Genomic DNA, 25,640 nt, shown 5'->3' with positions numbered 1-25,640 from the left:
TGTCTGGCTGGCTGGTGCGCACGATAACTCTCAAACGGATCAATCGATTCGGTTCAAATTTTGGGTATCGAAATATTTTGTCCAGATTCGATTTAAGTTCGAAGATGGGCCATATAGGTCCACTCCTTCAGGCACCTCCCCCACAAATGTTCAAAAATTGTCGCAAAACTTGTGCGCACGATAACTCTTGTAGGGAATAACTGATTTGGTCCATACTTTGCATATCGTGTAATTCCTACCAAACTAAGTTGAAGTTCCAATATGGACTCAATCGGTCCACTCCTTCGGGTAACTCCCACACAAAATTTCGGAAAAGTTCAGTTTAGGACCTGGTCTCGAATCGCTTTGATTTTTGTTTACTCAAGTTGTATTCGCTGTCCTCTATACGACGCTGTAAGTTTCATTAGGGGCAAGTCCAAAAATAGCCTGAAAGTTACAAAAAACCCTATGACACCGTGTGTAGTGGTTGGTGCGCATGATAACTCTCGAACGGACCTGCCGATTCGGTCCAAAATTTGGCTTTCGTAATATTTTGTCCAAACTTAGTTCAAGTTCAAAGATGGATTATATCGGTCCACTCCTTCCGGTACCTCCCCCACAAAAGTTCGAAAATGTTCGGAAAATTTGTGCGTGCAATAACTCTTGAAGGAAGTAACCGATTTGGTCCATACATTGCACATTATAAAATTCTACCAGACTTAGATGAGGTTCCAATATGGACTCAATCGGCAAACTCCTTCGAGTACCTCCCACACAACATTTCGGAAAAGTTCAGTTTAGGACCTGCTCTCGAATCGCCTTGGTTTTTGTTGTAACATTTTGTATTCAATGTCCCCTATACGAAGGTACAAGTTTCCTCAGGGGCAAGTCCATACTTCCTGAAAAAATAGCCTGAAAGTTGAAAAACAAACCCTATGACACCATGTTTATGGGTGGAAGCGAAGATAATTCTCGAACGGAAATGCCTATTCCGGCCAAAATTTGGCCTTCGTAATATTGTTTCCAAACTTAGTTTAAGTTCGTAGATAAGCCATATCGGTCCACTCCTTCAGGTACCTACCCCACAAAAGTTCAAAAATATTCGGAAAAATTGTGCGCACGATAACTCTTGATGGGAGTGACCATACTTTACACATTCTCATAATATTTACCAGATATAGATCAGGTTCGAATATGTAATATGGAGTGGATATTTGTCCACTCCATATTCCATATTCCGTACCTCCCACACAAAATTTTGGATAAGTTCACTTTAAGACCTGCTATTAAATCACTTTGATTTTTGTTAAAGCAACTTACATTCGCTGCCTCAATTACGATGGTAAAAGTTGTTTCAGGGGCAATACTTCTTGAGAAAACAGTCCGAAGGGTGTAAAAACCCCCTATGGCACCCCCATGGTCTATGTCGGTCCATTCCTTTAAGTACCTTTTCCGCAAAATTTTTGAACTTTAATCCTAATCAACATTTTTGTCGGTTCATACGACCAACATTTTGAAACCCCCTAAATACATATGTAAGTTTTTTTTTTTTTTGTTTAAAAAGTGTTTCAATTTGAACAGGCTGAGGGTATATCTCTGTCGGCAAAGCCGACTGATAACTTTTTAACTTGTTTTTTAATTATTTTATATTTTTAACATTTTAGTAACCAACATTTTTTTGACCACTGGAAACCCCGTTACCAAATTACAGCCAATTTTGGCCGAAAATGTTGATAGAAACTTTAAAATGTATGAAACCGGGTGGTACGGCTATATGGGGGATATATCAAAACCTGGACCTATATCCATAATTTTTTTGTGGGGCAGCGCCTGTACCATGGGAACTACAAATGCCAAGTTACAGACAATTATGACTGAGAATGAATATAAAGCCCTCAAAGTACCTGAGAAGTTTCACTCAGCGGCCAAAGTGTGCCGTCAGTAGCAACACACAATGCAATAAATCTTAAAGTGGGTAAAAGTCGCATTCCAGTAGCACCTATTAAAAATACATGAATATACCCCTATCTATTATATAAAACTCAAATGACGTTCGTACTCGAATCAAAAACTCGACCAATTTACAACCGATTTGTTACGCGTTTGTCACAAATGGTTCGTATTTATCCAAGGAAGGATCTGACGTATTTTATTTTTGAGATTTCGGGAAAAGTCCGCCGAAATTTGCAAAAATATATTTTGAAGAAAGATTTTCAGAGAATATTGTCTCAAAACGATCGAAATTATCCCAGAAAGGATCTGACGTATTTTATTTTTGAGATATTGCGAAAAATCCACGAAAATTTGCAAAAGTATGTTTTGAAAAAAGATTGTCAGAGAGTATTTTCCCAAAATGTTGGTATTTATCCAAGGAAGAATCTGGCGTATTTTATTTTTGAGATATCGCAAAAATTTGCAAAAATATATTTTACAGAAAGATTGTCAAAGAATATTGTCTCAAAATGTTCGTATTTATCCAAGGAAGGATCTGACGTATTTTATTTTTGAGATTTCGGGAAAAGTCCGCCGAAATTTGCAAAAATATATTTAGAAGAAAGATTGTCAGAGAATATTGTCTCAAAATGTTCGTATTTATCCAAGGAAGTATCTAGAGTATATTATTTTTGAGAGAAAAATCCGCTAAAATTTGCACATATATATTTTGAAGAAAGTTAATTGTTTCCTCACATTTCCTTTTACAATTTTTAGCGAAAAGTATATATGTACAAATTTAAAACTGTTTTGTTTCGCGATTGTTTATCAAAGGAAGGTTTTGACATATTTAATTTTTTTTCGATATAGGGAAAAATCCTCACATGTCGTTGGAGGCTCTTGCTGTCGACTTATTTATTTCAACCTGTTTTAATTTTTTAGTGAAAAACTTAAGTGACATTTTAAGACAAAATTTGTTAACAATTTTTAGTGGTTTTGTTTATTATTTGGGAAAGCAAATACCTTCCGGTGTCAATTTTGTAGCCGTAAATAACACAAAATGCCTTTTTTGCGGTTGTGTTCATATTCCAATAGCGTGAGTCTCGAAATTCGAAATTACCGCAATCAATGGTATATAGATGATCAAGAATACCTTCAGCTTTGTGCCGGAGGCTGAACTCCAAAAATACAGCTATCAAGAGGTGTCGTTCTATGGGTGCTATGCCGAAACGTGGAGCTTCGCCGAACATTTTCGGCAAGAAATGTTTGAACCTCGACCGAAAACCAAGATAAAAATTGCGCACGTTTTTATTGTTCAATGTGGCTAACACCAACAAAATATCAAAAATATGGAGATACTGTTTTACGGACACTATGTGTCTATACCAAAACTTTTCTACAAATCAAATTATCGACTTTGGACTCCAATTACTAGGATGCTGTACGGAGCACACTCATGAGATACACATCAAAGGACGCAAATTCACGAGTTCTGGAATCTTGTAAACAGTTCTGAATATTATGTATCTTGTTGCGCGTCCGGATTATTAAAGAAATCAAAAGACACAGAAATTCAGGCTTTAAAAATTTAAGAATCTTAAGTGGATGCGGTGGGTATATCAAAACATCATACACTACTCGTAGTATCACAATATGCAACACTGAAAATGCAAACAACTTCTAGTATGGATTTTTTAAAGTACACATTGAGACTAGAGTTGGGCAATCTCGTTCAATTGAACGATCCGGATCACTATCTCGTTCAATGGACACCGGTAATTTCTTTGACAAAACTGCGTATACTTAATTTCACACGTTGGTTTTTATGATGTTACTCATTCGTCTTTGAACGAGGACAGTGATCCGGATCGTTCAATTGAACGAGATTGCCCAACTCTAATTGAGACTACAAAAACCCAAATAGGGTTTTGTCCTGTCAGATCCAGTTCGGATTTTATGGCCTCATATATACCGGGCTAAAACTACAGTGTTTTGCATTTACTTGACCTGTATCTCAGAAACGATTATGAAATTGGCCTTGCTATCTTCGGCAATACTGTAGCGCTAAACTAGTAAAACTAATCTTCTGAACAGTCCACATAGAAAAACTGCATCTAGGAAAACAAAATCGATAAAATATAGAAAATTTTATATAATTGCTGAAATTCTGGTCTAAACTATTAAGAGTTGAACCAAGTAATTTTTGCAAAAGTGTTCTAAATGAAGATCTCAGCAATTCTTCAGAACATTCTGAAACTCTAAAATGCTTACATCATTTTGTTTCATAGGTATTTAGTACGAGTATTACATCTTTTATAACACGTATTTCAAACACAGTTCATACCAACAGTTTATTATCGCATTTCGGATTTCACCATATTATTGACATATTTATTAAATGGTCTTTGAAAAATATATTAGAGGCATTTTTCAAAAATGGCATGGTCAGAGGAAGTGTGTATCACATTCCAGCGAATATTTTTTTAAAAAAAACATAAAGAAAAAATTAACGATACGTCGCGAAATGTATAAAAATTATGGAAATTTTCGATATCTGAGGCAGTAAATGTAGGTTTTCGAGTTCATTATTTCTCCAAATATTTTATTCTTTCCCTTATCTACAAATTTTGCTTCAGAGGTATAGCCCCGAAAAGCTTTTTTTATTTTATTATGACATGTTTATAAACGTGTAACATATTATAAACTTAGTCTATATACAAAGATTCTCTTAGATGGCTTTTGTATTAAACAGAACGTCTTGTTCCATAAGCCGAACTAAGAATAGATTTCCAAACGCACCGATTTTTTACTTTACTTCTCCAATTTTGGATGCCATGTTCTGTGATATCTTCTTCAACTTGGTCCTTCCATCGGAGTTTTGGCCTTCCCTTGGGGCGTATATCGTCGAGTGGCTCGTATTCAAATGCCTTTTTGGCGGGGGCATCTTTATCCATCCTGCTGACATGGCCAAGCCTACGCAATCGTTGTAGTTTGATAAGTTTTACTATATCGATGTCGGTCGGCTGGTATAGCTCGTGGTTCATACGATGTCGGTATTCACCGTCAACGCATATTTGTCCATAAATCTTTCGAAGAATTCTTCTCTCAAACACACCAAGTTCTGCCTCATCTGCTTTCGCAAGTACCCATGCTTCAGATCCATACATAAGTACGGGTAGCATCAGTGTCTGTTAGAGCGTAAGTTTTGTTTGACGAGAGGTGGTTTTACTTTTAAACTGTTTACTTAGACCAAAGTAGCATCTGTTGGCCAATATTATTCTTCTCTTTATTTCAAGGCTTATATTGTTGATTTTATTTATGGCGGTGCCGAGGTAGATAAAGTCATTTACTATCTCAAATTTATAATTATCAACATCCACAGTTGGTCCGAGTCTACTGGACGACTTGCGTGTTGATAGCATAAACTTCGTCTTATCGCCGTTGACTGCCAGACCCACTTTGGCAGACTCTTTTTCAATTTTTCCAAAGGTGGCTGTTACGGCTCGCGCTGATCTACCTATTATGTCTATGTCATCTGCGTATGCAAGCAACATTACATCTTTATTGTATATCGTGCTGTTTTTGTCTCTGGCCGTATATATATTAGCATCTCGTATGACCTTTTCCAGTAGGATATTAAATAGGTCACACGATAGACTGTCACCTTGTCTGAAACCTCGTTTTGTGTTGAAAGGCTCGGAGAGGTTCTTTCCTATTTTAACCGCTGAAATTGTGTCAGCCAATGTCATCCTGCATAGTCGAATTAGTTTTGCAGGGATGCCAAACTCAGACATGGCTTGAAACACCTTTGCTCTAATTGGGCTGTCGAACGCGGCCTTATAGTCGACGAATAGGTGGTATGTGTCGATTTGTCTTTCGTGGGTCTTCTCCAATATTTGGCGCAGTGTGAAGATTTGGTCAATTGTCGAATTACCAGGTCTAAAGCCGCATTGGTATGACCCGATTATTTCATTGACCATGGGTTTTAACCGTTCACACAGTATGCTCGACAACACTTTATATGGGAGAAGATAAAAACAACTTTTTGGTTTCAACCCATTTTTCTCATTTTCCTACATTGAATACTATTTTATTGTTTCAGATTCCACGTGAATTTTTTTTAATGGTCGATATGAAACCCTCCTTAAACATTTCATTTAAAAAAAAAATTAATTAAAATTTCATTAATTTTTTCTTATTTTCTATCCAAAAAGCTGATATAGAATTTGTTGGTTTGCTGAGACAAAAACCACTGAGTTATCATGTCAAACTCCGGAGGCGTACAAGTGATATTAATTTCCATATACATTACACGTCCTCTTTCTACGGGAACAAACCAAATCAAAAAAAAATGCTCAGCCTAACTATGCCCATATCAGTTTTGTTTCCATCCTGGGGAGTGATGTACATATCTACTGTGGTGGCCAATACATTTGCAACAAAATTGCATATTTTAGGAAATTTTATTTAAAATATTATTTTGAAAGTAAAATTAAGTGTTTTTTTGCAATTATTTATAATTCATTGCTCTAATTATAAGACCATTAAATTTTAAGGTGTGTTATGTATTTCCATATTTCTTCAAAATTTTTGCTGCATAACGTATCAAAACTTTTTATTTTCTTGTATATGAAGCAATGAACTACTCGTATAAAAAATTGCAAAAATACTTAATTTTACTTTCAAAAAATATTTTAAAAAAGATTTCCTGAAACGTTTAATTTTGTTGCAAATGTATTGGCCACCACTGTGCATTCCACTACAACAAATTTTTTGCCAACAAATAATTATGTAAAGATTCGTTGTTCATACTGTTTTGGCATTTATGTTTTCCGTTTTTATACCCTACACCACTATGTGGTAAGGGGTATTATGTGTTAGTGCATTTGTATGTAACATACAAAAGGAAGCGAGATAGACCCATAGTTCCTTCTAGGGATATACATAGAATCACTTTCTGAGTCGATTTATGCATGTCCGTCCGTCCGTCCGTCCGTCCGTCCGTCCGTTCGCAACGTACAGGTCGCATTTGTTGACCGATTTCTCTGAAAATTGGGGAAAACTTTTTTTTTAGCCGTCGGAAGATCAAGTTCGAAGATGGGATATATCGGTCCACGTTTTGGTATAGCCCCCATATAACGGTACCCCCCGATTTACGGTTTGTTGACGTTTTTAGCTACATTTTCTGACCGATTTGGCTATAATTTGACATTTAGGGTTCTTAAGTGTAAATAAACATATATACCAAAACTTGTGGACATAGGTCCACGTTTTGGTATAGCCTCCATATAACGGTACCCGCCGATTTGCGGTATATTGACGTTTTTAGCTACATTTTTAAACCGATTTAGCTATAACTTGACATTTAGGGTTCTTAAGTATCAATAAACTTATATAACAAAAGTTGTGGACATAGGTCTACGGTTTGGTATATCCCCCATATAACGGTACCCCCCAATTTACGGTATTTTGACGTTTTTAGCTACATTTTCAGACCGATGAAGCTATAATTTAACATTTAGGGTTCTTACGTGTCAATAAACATATATAACAAAAGTTGTGGACATAGGTCCACGGTTTGGTATAGCCCCCATATAACGGTACCCCCGATTTACGGTATTTTAACGGTTTTAGCTACATTCTCGGACCGATTTAGCTATAACTTGACATTTAGGGTTCTTAAGTATCAATAAACTTATATAACAAAAGTTGTGGACATAGGTCCACGTTTTGGTATATCCCCCATATAACGGTACCCCCCAATTTACGGTATTTTGACGTTTTTAGCTACATTTTCAGACCGATGCACAGTGGTTCCGCCCGTGGACAAAAATCGAAAAAGTGATGGCGACAAATTTTATTGCGATTGAAATAAATATTCTCTAAACATATCAAATTTTTAACATCCAGCCGTATTTTTGTAAATTAACAGCGGTTATACGCCAAGTAAAGTCGAATAAGTTGTGATTTGTATGTGAGCCCTTAAAAACGAAAAATACATCCGCAAAGCATTCGTAGGTTATGAGTAAAATTATAAAAAATTGGAGAGGTAAATGTTGAATTTTCAAAATGAAACTTATAGGCGATGGCATTGGCAACATTTTTACGAAAAAACAAATTCATAATTCGTTTTCTAACTTCATTAAAAATAAATTCTTAATAAATGACTTTTTCTGCTATTTTTAATATAATTACTATTAATTTAGGTTGAGTTTTACTAATGTTGTGAGTATTTGTGAGTTTCGAAATTTATTTTAGAATGCAGGGAAAAGTCTCTAGTTTACGACTAAAAAAAGTCCAGCTGCCCCCATCTGCCACCCGCTATGTTAAACCTCTTATACCAAGTCCGTAATATCGTCAAAATTCCGAATATCGGGAGGTATGTTTATATGGGAGCTATTCCTAAACTTTGACCTATACTGAACATTTTTGGCAAGGAGGTATTTTGTTCACTCAGAACTCAAAATGCAAAATTATAGCCAAATCGGTTGGAAAATGTGGGTAAAATCGTCGAAATTCCGAAAATCGGGAGGTACGTTTATATGGGGGCTATACCTAAACGTGGACCTACATTGAATATTTTTTGCAGGGTTGTAGTTTATTCACTCAGAACTCAAAATGCAAAATAACATCAAAATCGGTTGGTTAATTTGGCCAAAATCGTCAAAATACCACAAATCGGGCGGTACCTTTCTATGGGAGCTATACCTAAATGTGGACCTACATCCACTAAAAATGGTTTTCTATCTTTTTGGCTTGTTGTAAACCTATGTTTAAATTTTGGAGGCGGTAGCTGGATTATAACTATTTTTGGCACTCTTTTACATACAAGTGGGACCACTGTGCGATGTAGCTATAATTTGACATTTAGGGTTCTTAAATGTCAATAAACTTATATGACAAAAGTTGCGGACATAGGTCCACGTTTCGGTATAGCCCCCATATAACGGTACCCCCCGATTTACGGTATTTTGACAGTTTTAGCTACATTTTCAGACCGATTTAGCTATATTTTGACACTTAGGGTTCTTAAGTGTCAATAAACTTATATAACAAAATTTGTGGACATAGGTCCACGTTTTGGTACTGCCCCCATATAACGGTACCTCCGATTTGCGGTGTTTTGACGTTTTTAGCTACATTTTCAGACCGATGTAGCTATAATTTGACATTTAAAGTTCTTAAATGTCAATAAACTTATATGACAAAACTTGTGGACATAGGTCCACGTTTTGTTATAGCCCCCATATAACGGTTCATTTAAGTTCATTTTTTCGTATAGCCCAGATACCTCCGAACTAGCTGTTAATGACATTTGAAGTTCCCACGTTGTGCACCGATTTTCGATATTTTGAAGATTCTATCTAAATTTTTAACCGAATTAGGAGTTATTTGACATTAAAGGCTCCCATCAAAAACTGTCAACATAGGCCCATGTTTTATTATAACCCCTATATAACAGTACCTCCCAATTTCTAGCCCACCAAAAATTGTCAACATACATAGTTAGATATAGGCACCATAAAAAAGGGCCTCCCGAATGAAGCATAAATGTACATAAACATTATCTGACATTTTAACGTACCCACTTAAAGTTGGGGACAGGAATGAAAAGTAAGTATTCCATTTAAGTTCAGAATATTTTATGGTGTAGGGTATGAAAAGTTCGGCCCGGCCGAACTTAATACTTTTTTACTTGTTTTGAGTTGTATGTGTTTTTTGCCATTCTTTCTGGGAATATCATAAGCCTGTTCATTCGGCAGCGTTCTACTATTTTATGATAATGAACTTTTTATGTTGTATCTACTATTTTTTATTTACTGGTTACAGTGCTCATCTAAATGTTCTGAAGTTATTGGGTGAATGGGCGGAAGGAAATTGCTTAGGAAGCTATAGTCATAGAATAGACGATGTGACTTAAATGAGTAGGATGTGTTATTATGGTACTTCATATTATGGTATGTACTTCCATTCATATCATAAATGACAAAAGTTGGGTTTTAATGCTCCTATGCTGAAGATAGATTTTTCGGGGGAATATATATTAGCGTTGTTTGCAAAAAAGGGGCATGCAGATAATATTTATATAAATTGGATTTGTATTCCTAATAGTAAGTTTTTGAAAGCAAATAATCTAAAAGCGTTGATTTTTGACAATATTTTGTATTGTTTTTGAACCCCAAGTATCTTTGAACTTAATCTGTTTCAGACAACATCGTCTGTCTGGCTCGTGTGCGCAATAACTCTCGAATGAATCGACCGATTGGTCCAAACTTTACTCCTCGTAATATTTTGTCCAAACTTACATCAAGTTAGAAGGTGGATTATGTCGGCCCAGTACTTCGGGTACATTCCACACAGGATAAGTTAGGTTGAGAAGAGGGGCGATATCATCGACGTATTTCCACATGAACATACACTTAAGCTGGAGCAGGCCTGTTGTTGTTCTTTACGGTGGTCAAGGGGAAGTACTTCTTCATCAGAAGGCGTTGGGTTTCAATTGTATCCTTCTTCTTACCCATTTTCAATTTTGGATGGAAACTTCTATATAATATATAATTCTTTTAAGGAGGTTGGTGCATTTCCTATGTTAAGAGTTGTCAGGCTTTTATACCCTCCACCATAATATGGAGGGTATAATTAAATTTGTCATTCCGTTTGTAAAACATTGAAATATTCATCGGAGACCCTATAAAGTATATATATTCTTGATCAGGGTAAAATACTAAGTCCGTCCGTGTCCGTCCGTCCTTCTGTTGAAATCAAGATACAGCTCGTAATTTTTAAGATAGAGCTTTGTAATTTTGTATAGAAGTCGTTTTGATATACCCCCATAGAACTGTACCACCCGATTTTCGGTATTTTGAAGGGCTTAGCCACATTACCATACCGAAATCGCTGAAATTTAGTACTTATAGCGTATTTTTGTAAAAAGTTTTTGCCCATTCGTTCGTCGATTTCATGCACGAAGACACAATTTGGTTTTCATAGCGATTGACGTTGGTATTCGTGTGACAAACAAATGAAAGCTTTTTTATTTTCGTAACAAAATCAGACGAACGAATACGTCAACAATAAACGGATGGAAAAGACCTATCATTTTGAATGACAATTAAATAATTTGAGTAATAAAAGGTACAAAACACACGAACACTGGAGGGAATGCAATTTTATTTATTTCCGTAGAAGCACACGCGTATATGTACATCCGTTTCTTTATATTATCACAATTATTTTTGGACTAATTTTTTTAATTTTTTTTTTATTTTTTTGCTTGTCATTTGTTTATCAGGGTTGCCATCAAGTAACACATATTACATACAGATGCCTATGCAAAATTCACGAAATAAGTGTTATGGAAACACTGAGATGTAAAAGCTTTTCTGAAATAGACGGAAGCTTTTAGATAAAAACGAATGGTTCGTAAAATTTGACAAGATCCAAATTTTGAACGTATACGTTTTAGCACGAACGATTCGTGTGACAGACAAGCATTTTTACAAAAACAGACTGTTAGTCTTTGTTGGGAGTATAAAACGTTTCCTCAGAAATTTGTCGGTATAGCCCTCATAGAACGGTATCAGTCGATTTTCGATATTTTGAAGGTTGCGGCCACAATAATCCACCGAAATGGCTGAAATTTGGTCTTCATTTGGGTTGTTTAGCATTACTTTTGAAATTTTTGGGTATAGGTCCACGTCTTTATATATCCCCCATAGAACGTACCTCACGATTTTCGGGTTTTGAAGGTTTTAGCCCCAATATTCCTCAGAAATGACTGAAATTTGGTATTTAGTCTTCGTCGGTGCAGGTCTCGCTTTAGTATAGCCCCCATAAAACGTTACCACCCGGTTTTCGGTATGGTGAAAGTTTTAGCCTCATTATCACACCAAAATGGCTGATTTTTTTTTTTACTTAGTCTTCGTTGGGGGTATACAACTTTCTCCCAGAAATTTGTCGGTATAGGTGATGTAGCCCTCATAGAACGGTACCTCCCGATTTTCGGTATCTTGAAGGTTGTTGCCACATTGACGCACCGAATTTGCCGAAATTTGACATTTAGTCTTTGTTTGAGGTAAAAGCCATTTTGACTGAAATTCGTCGGTATAAGTCCACGTTTCGATATAGCCCCCATAGAGCGGTACATCCCGATTTTCACAATATCCCACCAAAAGTTTGAAATTTGTTATTTAGTCTTCCATGGGGTTATAAAATATTACAGAAGAGAATTAGCAGTACAGGTCCTCGGGTTCCTATATCCCGTACCTCTTTATTTTCGGTACTTTGAAGGTTTTATCAATTTATCGGAAATTATATATTTAGTATTCTTTGAGTCGTAAAGCTATTCGCCAGAAATTTGTAGGTATAGATTGATGTTTTGATATAGCTCCCATGGAACGGTACCTCCCGAATTTCGGTATTTTGAAGGTTAGCCACATTGCTTTATCGAACTTGCTGAAATTTGATATTTAAGTGTTTCATTTTAACCCAACACAAATCATGGTGAAGGGTATAACAAATTCGGTCGACCGAACTTAACGCCGCACATACCGGTAATACAGACCAAAAGTTGATCAAAACTCAACATATAAAAACCGCGTTTTTAAAAGCAAACTATTGGTAAACAGTCACCTGACCCTTTTCCCCATTCGCTATGACCATCCGTAAATATCTGCAGTTAACCAATCCAAAGCAGCAGCCGATTGAACTCAACTATAATGAAAGCAAAAAAGTACATGTTCAAATATTATGTTCACGTTCGTGAAACGCCGTTAATTTCGGACGAGCGGGCGGCGGGACCGATCTGGTAACCCTGTGTCGAAGGATCTATTTTTATATGGCAACACCCTTTGAAGATGTCACTGGTAGCAGTTTTTGTTGTAATAATTGAAGTTACAAAATATACTTGTTTTCGGTTTTTAGCGCAAAGACGCTTTTTGATTAAAATAATAATAATTGTTGAATTCGTTGTTCGAGCCGCAATTGTGTCTGGCGCTATTTCTTAAAAAGATTAATTAAAATATTTGGACACTTTTATAAATAATAAATAATTTGAATTTGTTGAACTTTAATATTTAATAAAAGAAAAGTGTTTTATTATTACACCCGATATTGCTCGGAAATAAAAAAGTTTTTTTATTCCTTTTATTTATTTGCTGTTCGCTATTGTGCCTTTTTTCCTCTCCTTTGTTGGCTCCAGTTTTGCTCCCCAGCCTGCCGCTTTATTTTGTTGTTGGGATTTTGCCCAAATCGTTTCGACGATAAACATTGTCCTTCGAGCCGGATCCGGAGCAAGAGGAGTAAATTTGCCTTATATTGGAAAAAGGTATTTATTTGCACTAATTTTAATATAAATTTCATTTGTTTTATTGAAATTTTATTAAAATTAATATTTAATACATTTGCAATAATATTGTATTGTTGGCCGACCACCTAATACTGCCGATACGTGGTTGGCAACGCGGCTCAACTGATCGTCGTTGTGAGAGAAAAGCACTAACAACTATCACTGTTGTGCTTCTTCTTTTTCTCGCTCTTTTAGTTTTGTTTTGATTTTTTATTCCGTCGGGAGTATGAGTGCAGAATAAATTTTAATTATGTATATTTAAATTAAAAATAAAAGAATGAAATTAGTGAGATCATAAAGAAATAAAGTTATTTTTTGAATAATGTTGTGATCCTCATTTAGTGAATATAAATAGTGGAAGTAAATTTTTTTAAGCTTTGTTGTGTCGCTTTCTCGCTTGCTACTGTGGAGGTTGTTGTTGCAGTGGACAGACAAAAGATTTTGTTTGTATTTATTTCGATAATTTCAATAATATTTTGTGCTTTTCATTGAAGTTTTTTGAAATAAATAATTTAATTTATTACACATTTTAAATTGTTTTGTTGCAATCTGGATGTCTGCTGTGTTTTGTGAATAAATATTTGTCGGGATTTTCGCTGCTCATATTTTGACGTTCACAAAGGAGACTTGCAATAAAAAGGCGTGTCGTGAAACTCCTTTGGATTTTTGCTTTTATGGAATTTTCTTGATAAAAAGTTATTATTTTCTAAGGAGAACGTACTTTTTCGGGTTTTTGCTTATGAAAATTACTTCTTATTCAAATTATATGAAAAATTTGTTTGGTTTTTTGATTTTGTTGCAGTCTTCTGCTTACGACAGGGGCAATAGGGCAAAAGGAGACTTACAATTAGAAGATCTGTCATATTGCTTCCAGGGATTATAACCTGTTTTAAGTGTATTTCTCTTTTTTATTGATTAGAGTGTCGCAAGCAAATATTAATTTTAAATTGGCATTTTTGGTTGACATTTTTTGCGTTCACGTCTTCTTTTTTTTTGCGAAAATCGCGTATTGCTACTAACTGGGTGTTTACTGTTAACAGATAAACACTAACAACTAACGTTTGTCTACTTCTGGTTAGTTGGTTGTGTGTTTTGTTCTTTTTCACGTTTTCCTTATTGTTTTTTTGCACATCATTTTTATTATTTTATTAAATTAAAATATTTTTAAAAAGTGAGCAAGCAAAATTGATGACTACGCAAAATAAAAATAAGTTCTAACAGTAATCGCTAGTGCTTTTGTGGAATACTTAGCAAATATTTCGGGTTGAAAACAGACGGACGTACATTTGTTTATTTTTTGATCGGAATTGTCAACTCTTTGAAACAAAATGCCACAGCCAAAAATTATTGTGAAATTTAGAAAGCTTGGCGCTCTATTCCTTGATTTTGAAAAGGAATATAATGCTATTCTTCCAAGTAACCATACAATGTTCACTGTTGGAGCGTGATGGATATTTAATTTTGGTTTTTATTTTGAATTTTAATTTCCCTTTTTATTATTCTTTTTGTTTATTTATTTTTTTAATTTTAATTTTGCTGCTTTTGTTGATTTATTGCTTTTTATTGATTTCTTTGTTTTACATTTTAATTTGAATTTTTTTTTTTTTTTTTTTTTTAATGTTAACGTAGCTTAATATGGATTCCTTGGATGCAAATTAACGTAGTATATTAGTATGTAAATCTCCATTAAGTTAGCTGTAAAGAAAACAAAATAGAATTAAGAAAATGAAGTAATAAAATGAATTCAGTTGTGTTGATCTTACCCGCCAACTAAAAGCGTTTTTCTTCCTCTTCTCTCGCCGTCCGGAAAAATCCCTAAAAATAAATAAAATTAATTTTCAAATTATAAATAAATTAATTATACAAATTGTCAATACTTCCCTTAAAATAAAGGTGAACATTTTGGTGCCGAAACCCGGGATTATTAAGTGTCGGTGGTGTTTGTTAAAATATTACAAACATAATTTGCTAATTTTCTGCAAAAGGAAGAAGAAGAACAATAAAAACTTTTTTGTTAAATATTTCCAAAATATTCTTGTGGTCAACTCCTCTATTGCTGCTGTGTTCCAGACATCATCAATGCCCCGGTTCTGTGATTGCCGTCTATGCAAGAGCAAACATAATCAGGAGAGTGATTCTGATTCACAGGTAAAAGCGTTGTAATAATTTGTGTGAATCCTAACCTGTAAATTGTTCAGGTTTAGAGAATTTGTAATTTACTCAAATTTTTTTGTAATTTTGTTACACTTCACACAAATTATCACTTTACGCTTATTTATTCAATATATACATTTTGTGAACCACTTTGGTAATATTTATTCGCGGCAAAATAACACAAACTTAATTATCGTTTATAAATTAAGTTTGTTTTTCTTTTCTTATTCCGCTTTGCTTGTCAGCCATTCCACTTGGTTTTTGTTGTTGCACCACACTAATCCGCGATAACTATTGATATTAATATTACGCGAGTGAAGTTAATTAATCATAAACATTTTTCATTAATTTGGTTTATTTTTGACAAATTATTAAATTTACAATTTAATTTGTTGCAATTTCACTAAAATTCCATATTTCTTTGTTTTGATATTGAACTTCATTAGTGCCACATACTTTGTGAGTAATTGAGTACCCATATTCGGTTATTCAATTTGATCAGTTGTGTTATCGGTGTTTTCGATATACACAAAATACTTAAGGGTGCATTATACTACAGGATTTGACAAAATTTCTAATTTACTGAAATTTTTGTGTTTTCAATTGTCCAATTAAATTTAATTAATTGAGATAGTATTAGTATACTATTTTAAAGCTGACAATTTATATTTTATTAAAAAAAAAAAAGCGAGAGTTTATTTGATAATAAACTTAAAGTTTCCTACCACTAAGAAATATTAAAGTGTGTAGAGTTTTTCTGTTGTTTAAACTCCTTTAAACTTATTGATATATATCAAAATGGCTGGTGGTAAGAAACACCAAAGTAATCCTGATACGGAAATAGCCAATTTGAAGCAACAACAGGAAAAAATAATAAAAAATATTGAAAGAATTAAGACTTCTTTCCGAGAAAAGAAAATATCCTTCAATTCATTTGAATTAGAATGTCGATTAGACATTTTAAACAAATATATTGATGAGGCAATGCATTTACAATCCGAACTAGATATTCTAGATCCCGATAATGATGATCGTGGTGAATTGGAAGACTTATGTGTATCGGTAAAGTCCCTATTTTTAGGAGTTTTATCTAAAAATAGGAGGAGTAGTATGCCTGAGACTTCTTTTTGTGCTCAATCGCATCAATCTAGATTGCCAAACATGAAGTTACCAAAATTCAGCGGAAAATATTCCGAATATAAAAATTTCATAAGTCTTTTCGAAAACTTAGTTCATACAGATCCGACATTAACAGACATAGAGAAGTTTAACCATTTAATTTCATGCTTGTCCGATGAAGCACTTGGCACAGTCAAAGCTTTTCAGATTTCTGAAGAAAACTACCCCAAGGCATTAGCCAGTTTAAAGAAGGTTTATGATAATGATTGCTTGATATTTTTTGATAATATTGCTAAGCTTTTTGATCTTCCAGAGATCACCAAACCTTCGGCTTCTGCTTTGCGAAGCATGATTGACACTGTTTCTGCCATTTATGATTCTTTGTTGTCTATTGGTGACGACAAGAAGATTACGAACGCAATATTAATCCACTTAGTTATGTCAAAGGTCGATCCAATCACTAAGTCCAAATGGGAAGAACAGCTTGACTTCGAAAAGCTCCCATTATGGTCTGATTGCGAGGCTGCATTAAATAAAAGATACCAGCATATTTCTGCTGAGGAGTCTTCTGGTGCAAGACCCAAATTTAATAAACCTAAAGTTGAAAACCAGCCTAGGAGGAATTTCAAGACTTCACTTTCTGTTTCTAAACAGAAACAATCTCCAGAAAAGTGTGTCTTCTGTAGATCTTTGCAGCATAACATAACAAATTGTTCTTCGTTTACTGCTGTACCAGTTCTTCAAAGATTTGAATTTATTAAAGCCGTCCCTGCTTGCATTAATTGTTTGAAGAAAGGTCATACTGTGGCCAAATGCAATTCAGGAGTGAAGTGTAGAGTATGCAGTGGTGCACACCATTTCTTACTGCATCGATACGCTTCTGATAATCCAAATTCAAATCTGTATCAAGAGCAGCCATCTACTTCCAGTGCTTCAGTCAACCATTCGGCGTCGAGTGAAGGCGTAATTTTGGCTACAGCACTAGTTCAGGTAAGAAGTAGTTCTGGGAAATTTATTATGGCTAGAGCTCTTTTGGATTCCGGTTCTCAACCTAATTTGATTACTGAGGACCTGGTACAGAGGCTTAAAGTAAAACGAGAAGGTGGCAGATTAAATTTAAGTGGCATTTCTGAAACATCTTCATTTTCAAAGAATAGTGTCCAACTGTCTATAATGTCGAGACTCAATCAAACCCAATTTTCTTCTAAGTTCTGGGTGTTGAGTTCCATAACAAATATTCAACCCGATAAAAGGATATCAATTTCTGATTGGAACATTCCTAAAAATATTGAACTGGCTGACCCTAGTTTTAATGAACCTCGGAGAGTTGATTTGTTAATTGGTGCTGAAGTTTTCTTCGAACTTCTTTGTGTAGGCCAAATCAAACCAAATCCGAGTCTTCCAGTTTTACAAAAAACTTCGCTTGGCTGGATCGTAGCTGGAAAATACGATGAGTCAAAGGGGTCCACTTCTACTATATGCCATTTAAATAGTTCAATAGGGAATAGTGAAACGATTGATGCAATTGTTAGAAAATTCTGGGAGTTGGAAGAGATTCCAAATAATTCATTAAAGATTTGGTCTGATGAGCAAAATAAATGTGAGGAACATTTCCAAAAATATGTGCGACGTTTACCGTCAGGACGCTTTCAAGTGTCTTTACCTTTCAAGGAAGATGTGAAACGTTTGGGTTCGTCATTTGAAACTGCAAAAAGGCGGTTTCTCTCTTTAGAAAGGAGACTTTCTCGTGACGACACATCTAAGGAAATGTACAATTCCTTTATGAAAGAGTATCTTGACTTAGGTCACATGGAAATGACAAATAATAAAATTCCTAATACGCCACATTATTTCATTCCTCATCAATGTGTTTTCCGACCACAAAGTACAACTACTAAACTTCGCGTCGTTTTTGATGCTTCGAGCAAGACCTCTTCTCATGTTTCGCTCAACGATCTCTTGATGGTTGGTCCTACCATTCAAGAAGAGTTGTACTCCACTCTACTTCGTTTTCGTCTACATAAATATGTAATTACTGCAGACATTGAGAAAATGTACCGTCAAGTTTTACTTGACGAGAAAGATAGAGATTTTCATTTAATCCTTTGGAGAGCAAACGATAGTGATCCGTTACAAATTTTCAAATTGAAAACGGTCACTTATGGCACATCTTCTGCGCCATTTTTGGCGATACGTTGTCTTAGCCATTTAAGCGATTTATCCAAAGAGACTTTGCCAATTGGGGCTAAAGTTATTCGCAACGATTTTTATGTGGATGATTTATTGACTGGTGCTGCTGATTTGAGTAGTCTGATCACAATTCGTGACCAAGTGACTAACATTCTTAGTTCTGCAGGGTTCAAACTGACCAAATGGTTCTCAAATCATCCTGACTTTAATGAGACAAGTTGCAGTGAAAAATTATTGCACTCAGATTCAGAAACTGCAAGAGCTTTAGGAATACATTGGGCTCCAAGAAATGATGTGTTCAAATTTTATATTGAGGGAGGCTTTCAAGATATGAAGGCTACAAAAAGACACATTTTGTCCATTTCGTCAAGATTATTCGATCCCCTCGGTCTCTTGTGCCCTATAATAACCAAATCCAAAATGCTCTTGCAAGAACTTTGGATAAATAAATTAGACTGGGATGAATCGATTCCTATGCGTTTGAATTCAGCATGGGAAGACTTCAAATTTAACCTTTCAAAGTTAGATACGATTCAAATCCCAAGATTCGTAAACACGACCACTTCCTCGAGGATCCAAATTCACGGATTCTCAGACGCTTTGATGCGAGCCTATGGCTGCTGTTTTTATGTGCGTGCTTTGGACTCCAATGGAGTTTCTTGTCGACTTTTGACGGCCAAATCTAAAGTAGCACCGCTCAAAACAATGTCTCTTCCGAGGTTGGAGCTATCAGCAGCACATTTAATGGCGAATATGTGGTTACGAATTAACCCAATGATGAACTTTGAAGTCGAAAATATATACTTTTGGTCCGATTCAGAAATTGTACTGTATTGGTTAAAAACCCATCCTTCGACTCTGGCCACTTTCGTCTCGAATAGAGTCGCAGAAATTCAAGAGTGGTCAGAGAGCGGGATTTGGCGCCATGTGCCCACCAAACAAAATCCAGCCGACATAGTGTCGAGAGGATGCAGTGTTGAAGAACTTAAGTCTTCAATATGGTTCGAAGGACCTAAATTTCTATTAGACGATATGTCTAAATGGCCAGTCAATAAACACTTTGAATTGACTGAGGAAGAAAAATCATTGGAAGTAAGAAAATCCAAAGTTTTATTGGCGTCAGATAGTAAGACAGATAAGGAATGTTCTGAGAGCATTCTTCTAAAATTAATAAATGATCACTCATCTTATAAAAAGCTTCTTAGAGTGGTCTCATATATCTTTCGATTCGTTGATAGAGTTAAGAAGCGAAAGATTCCAAATTCTATCTGTCTTACAGCTCAAGAGTTGAATTGGTCTTTCCTGAAATTGGTCGAAGTAGTTCAAAAGTCCAGTTTTTCAGAGGATATTTCTAAAATAAAGAAATCAATCTGCCTAAAATCAAATCTTCAAAAATTGACGCCATTTATACACGATTTATCTGAGTGTAAAAGAACATTTTCTCTCTTAAGAGTAGGTGGAAGGTTACTTAATGCGAAGTTACCACATAATACGAAGTTTCCCCTTTTACTCCCAAAAAAGCATCATTTTGTTTCAATATATTTGACAGATTTACATTTCAAAAATTGTCACGCTGGTACAAAGGCCCTAGTTGCTTTGTCCCGTGAACAAATTTGGCTAATAAATGCCCGAGAAGAATGTAACAGAATAGTTCGGAATTGTATTCATTGCTATAGATATAAGCCAAAGCTGATGACCCAAGTAATGGGAAATCTACCCACTGATAGAGTGAGAGCTTTACGTCCTTTCTTAATAGTAGGCGTAGACTTTTGTGGACCCGTTGATATTACATTAAAAATACGCGGGCGACCACCTACCAAAATGTATATTGCCGTCTTCGTTTGTTTTACGTCCAAAGCGGTTCACCTAGAATTAGTATCTGATTTATCCACTGATACTTTTATTCTTTCATTTAAAAGGTTTGCCGCACGCCGTGGGCTCCCAAAGAAGATGTACTGCGACAATGCGACGAATTTCGTAGGAGCCAGCCGAGAGCTGAGGGAACTGCAAGAGAGGTTCCTAGCAAGCCACAAAGCCGTGGAGGAATACGCAGCCTCGTGCAGCGTGCAGTTCAGCTTCATTCCTCCGAGGGCTCCTCATTTCGGGGGCCTGTGGGAAGCTGCCGTAAAACAGGCGAAGTTCCTGCTTCTGCGAGCTGTCGGCAAAGTGTTGCTGACACAAGAAGAGATGGTGACGATGCTCGCAGAAGTAGAGGCGGTGCTAAACAGTCGCCCCATAGCACCGCTGTCTCCAGACCCCAACGACGTGGAAGCTCTGACACCCGGGCATCTACTAGTCGGAGCGGGTCTGCGTTCGCTGCCGCCAGAATACGACGTAGAAGACAGCGACAGCAAGGTGAGGTACTGCAAGCGTTGGCAGATGCTCTCCGGTCTCAAGCAGAGGTTCTGGCGGGCTTGGTCCAGGGACTATATCCTGGGTCTTCAAGGCAAGGCGAAGTGGCATCATCCTCAGCCCAATCTCGAGGTCGGGCGCCTAGTGCTGGTCCACGAGGACAGTCTGCCTCCTCAGGAGTGGCTCACCGGCAGAGTCGTCAGCGTCACCGAAGGAAAGGACGGAAGAGTCAGGGTGGCGGAAGTAAGGACCAAGACCGGAGTTTATAAGAGGCCAATTGCGAAGCTAGCTCCACTACCAATGGTTTGAAGTCCTGCGGCCATTCAATGGGGCCGGAATGTTGGAGCGTGATGGATATTTAATTTTGGTTTTTATTTTGAATTTTAATTTCCCTTTTTATTATTCTTTTTGTTTATTTATTTTTTTAATTTTAATTTTGCTGCTTTTGTTGATTTATTGCTTTTTATTGATTTCTTTGTTTTACATTTTAATTTGATTTTTTTTTTTTTTTTTTTTTTTTAATGTTAACGTAGCTTAATATGGATTCCTTGGATGCAAATTAACGTAGTATATTAGTATGTAAATCTCCATTAAGTTAGCTGTAAAGAAAACAAAATAGAATTAAGAAAATGAAGTAATAAAATGAATTCAGTTGTGTTGATCTTACCCGCCAACTAAAAGCGTTTTTCTTCCTCTTCTCTCGCCGTCCGGAAAAATCCCTAAAAATAAATAAAATTAATTTTCAAATTATAAATAAATTAATTATACAAATTGTCAATACTTCCCTTAAAATAAAGGTGAACAGTTCACCATTGAACTGCGAATGGAAGAATTTAAGGGTCTTTGGCAGAAAGTCAAGGCAGCTTATGAACAGTTGTGTGTAGAGTGTGACGAAACAGATGAGGAAACAGAAGCATCATCACTTTTTAGACAATGTAGAGAAGCCTACATCGTATGCGCCGCTCAAATGGGTCAATTGTCGCAAACATTCATGAACCAATCTGCTTTGGCGTCGACAAGGCTTAATGCTAACCAGACAACTGAATCTTTGGTAAATAGAATACCAGATCATTGTTTGCGTTTACCGCCATGTACTACAGAGATTTTCTATGGTGACTATCTCTCTTGGCCGTCCTTTAGGGACATGTTCACTGCGGTGTACATCGACTGTAGGTCTATCACGCCTGTCGAAAAGCTTTTCTATTTGCGGCAAAGTACGCAGGGTGAAGCCTTGGAAATAGTGAAAAAATCCCCACTGACTAATGATGGTTTCCAAAATGCTTGGGCGAACCTCAAAGACAGGTATGAGAACAAGCGAATTTTGGTGAATAGTCAATTAAAGATCCTTTTTAATCTGGGAGCAGTAAGGAATGAGTCTGCGTGTGAGATTAAGCGTATCCAAAGGGATATCAATAATTGTATTACATCCCTTAAGTTGCATGAAATAAATGTAGATAATTGGGACCCAATTTTTGTATTTCTTTGTTCCACTAAGTTGCCTGCCAACACATTATCGCTATGGGAGCAAACAGTCAGTAGAAAGACTGACATATCTAAGTGGTACGATTTAGATAACTTTTTAACTGCAAGGTTTCAGTCGTTGGAGACAGTATATGATTTGATGAATACAGAGTCTCCAGATTGCAGTGACGAACTTACCTCCAGTAAGAGATTGGACAGGTGTGATTCGAAAGTAAATAAAAGATCTTGTTTTGTTTGTTTTGAAGACCACATCTTGAAATATTGTCCAGTATTTTTGAAAATGAACCGAAATGAAAAGTTTCGAGCTGTAAAGAAGAGCAATCTTTGCATAAGATGTTTTGGCAGCAATCATTTGTTGAAAAATTGTTCAAGTACGTCTTGTTGCTCCATATGTAAAGGAAAACGTCACACAATGTTGCATAGGGAATCACTTGATTCGAATTCGGATTCCAATGCAGGCGTGAATGTTAGGGCTAATACCAGCCAACCTTCTAACATTCAAAATTGTTTTGCTAGTACTCGCAACCAAGTTCTATTGGGTACGGCGATCGTTAACATTGATGTTAATGGAAATATTTATACTGCCAGAGCACTTATCGATTCTGGCTCGCAGGCTACCTTTATTACACAGAAATTGCAAAAGCGTCTTAATTTGGAAGTTAGAAATGCCAATGCTCGAGTTTCGGGAATAAATAATGTTTCAGCTGGATCTTCATTTGAAAAATGTAAATTAGTTTTGAAATCTCCACATAATGATGATTTCAAAGTTGACGTTCCCGCCTATGTTTTGAACAAGCTAACTGGGAATTTGCCCAGTTGCCCAATAGATTTTCCTAATTCGTTTTCGTTGGAAATTGCGCCTTTAGCTGAATTGGGAAGAAGCAGCAACGTTGATATTTTGATTGGAGGTGATCTATATCCACAGATATTATTAGATGGCGTGCGAAGAAATGTTTTACAGTCACTGGTGGCCCAAGAAACTGTTTTTGGTTGGGTCCTAACGGGACCAATTACTGAGTCGAATTCGCTTTTATCATGCTGCACTTTAGTAGATAATGACGTGCCTCAAATTCGCAAATGCAGTCCACAAACTCATTGTTGTGAAAGAGAAAGTTGTATAAGATTTCCAAATTTACGATCAGTTTATAAAATGCCGCATTTAAAGGGAATGGGACCTAGTTCGTCCGTATCCCAATCAATGAAAGGACCTCGTTCGTCCGAATCTTTTGTAAATAATGGACCTCGTTCGTCCAAGATTAAGTCGAATAGTTATTTGAAAGTAGTTTCTCAAAATGGGCCTAGTTCGTCCAAGGAGAAAACCAAAAGTGGACCTAGTTCGTCCAATGATATTGCCAAAGGTGAAGCACATTCGTCCAGAGGAGTATATGGAATGGAACCTAGATATCCTGAGGTCGCAAATACCAGTATGCCAGCCATTTACAGAAAGAGGACTTCTACAAATGAAGACAAGACGAGTCTTATGATGTCAAATAATGGTTCCTGTGTCAAAAGCCAATTGGTTGATAGCAGTCCTAGAAGGTTGCATTGAGGTCCAATACGGAATCTTGCTGGTTGCTGAATGTATAAATTGATATTGGTAATCGTGGCGAAGAGCCACATCATTTATTTTAATTTCTTTGTTTCTTTTTGTTCGAGTCGTTTCAGAATTTGTGATTCCGAAACACTGAACGGGGGCCGGGATGTTCACGTTCGTGAAACGCCGTTAATTTCGGACGAGCGGGCGGCGGGACCGATCTGGTAACCCTGTGTCGAAGGATCTATTTTTATATGGCAACACCCTTTGAAGATGTCACTGGTAGCAGTTTTTGTTGTAATAATTGAAGTTACAAAATATACTTGTTTTCGGTTTTTAGCGCAAAGACGCTTTTTGATTAAAATAATAATAATTGTTGAATTCGTTGTTCGAGCCGCAATTGTGTCTGGCGCTATTTCTTAAAAAGATTAATTAAAATATTTGGACACTTTTATAAATAATAAATAATTTGAATTTGTTGAACTTTAATCTATGTATATAAAAGAGCTTAGTGATGAGTGAGTGAGTGAGTGAGTGAGTGACTGAGTGACTGACAGATCATCGCCCAGACGAAACGGCTGAAGCTAGAAACTTGAAATTTTGAGTGTGGGTTGCTGTTGGTGTGTAGGGGTGAGATAAGGCTGGGTTTTTGGAAATTCGAACTGGAAGGGCACGAAAAGTACTAAAAGGTACTAAATATGGTACCCTTTGTATTAGACAAACGGGAAGAGCTAGAATTCTGAAATTTGGAATGAGGGTAACTGATGGAGAGTTAGAAAGATGCACCGAAGGGTTTTTGGAAATTCGACCTATAAGTGTACGAAAAGTTACTAAATTTGGTACCAATTGTATATTTTTGAGCGGATATAGCTAAAATCTTCATATTTGGTATGGGAATCAAGGTTGGGAAGTGGTGTTGATATAAGGAATAGATTTTGGAAGTTCGTACTTATGTGTACGAGTAGTACTAAATGGTACTAAATTTGGTACAATTTGGATTTGGGTGAACGGATAGAGCTAAAAACCTGAAATATGGAATTTAGATTACCGCTGAAGTGTACGATTGAAATATGGGGGTAGTTTTGGAAATTCATACTTATGTGTACGAAAAGTACTAATTGGTACCAAATTTGGTACTATTTGGATTTAGATAGACACGAAAACCTGAAATTTGGAATTAATATTACTGACGGAATGAAGGATTTAGACAGTTTTGGAAGTTCTTACTTATGGGTACGAAAAGTAGTAAACGGTACTAAATTTGGTACGATTTATATTTGGGTGAACGGATAGAGTTGGAATCCTGAAATTTGGAATTAAGATTACTGATGGAGTATAGGATTGATTTAGTTTTGGAAATTCATACTTATGGGTACGGAAAGTGCTAAATGTACTAAATTTGGTAAAATTTATATTTGGGTGAACGGATAGAGTTGGAATCTTGAAATTTCGAATTAAGGTTACTGTTGGAGTGTTGGATTGAGGAAGCTTTTTGCAATTCGTACTTTTGGGTACGAAAAGTACTAAATTTGGTACAATTTGGATTTGGGG

The 25,640-nt window shown here is 36.0% G+C and overlaps 1 protein-coding gene and 1 long non-coding RNA gene across 2 annotated transcripts; one reads left to right on the top strand and one right to left on the bottom strand.

Moving 5' to 3' along the window:
• Positions 1–14,852: 14,852 nt before the first annotated feature.
• Positions 14,853–20,646, bottom strand: LOC141392788 (uncharacterized). The gene is made up of 3 exons (XR_012409871.1): positions 15,549–20,646; positions 15,022–15,234; positions 14,853–14,953 (listed from the first exon to the last, which is right to left on the bottom strand). It is a non-coding gene; the product is annotated as an uncharacterized lncRNA (long non-coding RNA).
• On the top strand, positions 15,028–21,747 carry LOC141392787 (uncharacterized). Its single transcript, XM_073965752.1, has 3 exons — positions 15,028–15,075; positions 15,142–15,406; positions 20,641–21,747. Exons 2-3 carry the CDS (start codon positions 15,338–15,340, stop codon positions 21,340–21,342), a joined length of 771 nt encoding a protein of 256 aa, XP_073821853.1. The 5' UTR covers positions 15,028–15,075; positions 15,142–15,337; the 3' UTR covers positions 21,343–21,747.
• The last annotated feature ends 3,893 nt before the right edge of the window (positions 21,748–25,640 follow it).

This window comes from Musca autumnalis, unplaced genomic scaffold, assembly GCF_047663935.1.
Source record: "Musca autumnalis isolate F117 unplaced genomic scaffold, ASM4766393v1 scaffold_2, whole genome shotgun sequence".
NCBI lineage: Eukaryota > Metazoa > Arthropoda > Insecta > Diptera > Muscidae > Musca > Musca autumnalis.
This window is presented reverse-complemented; position numbering and strand designations above follow the sequence as displayed.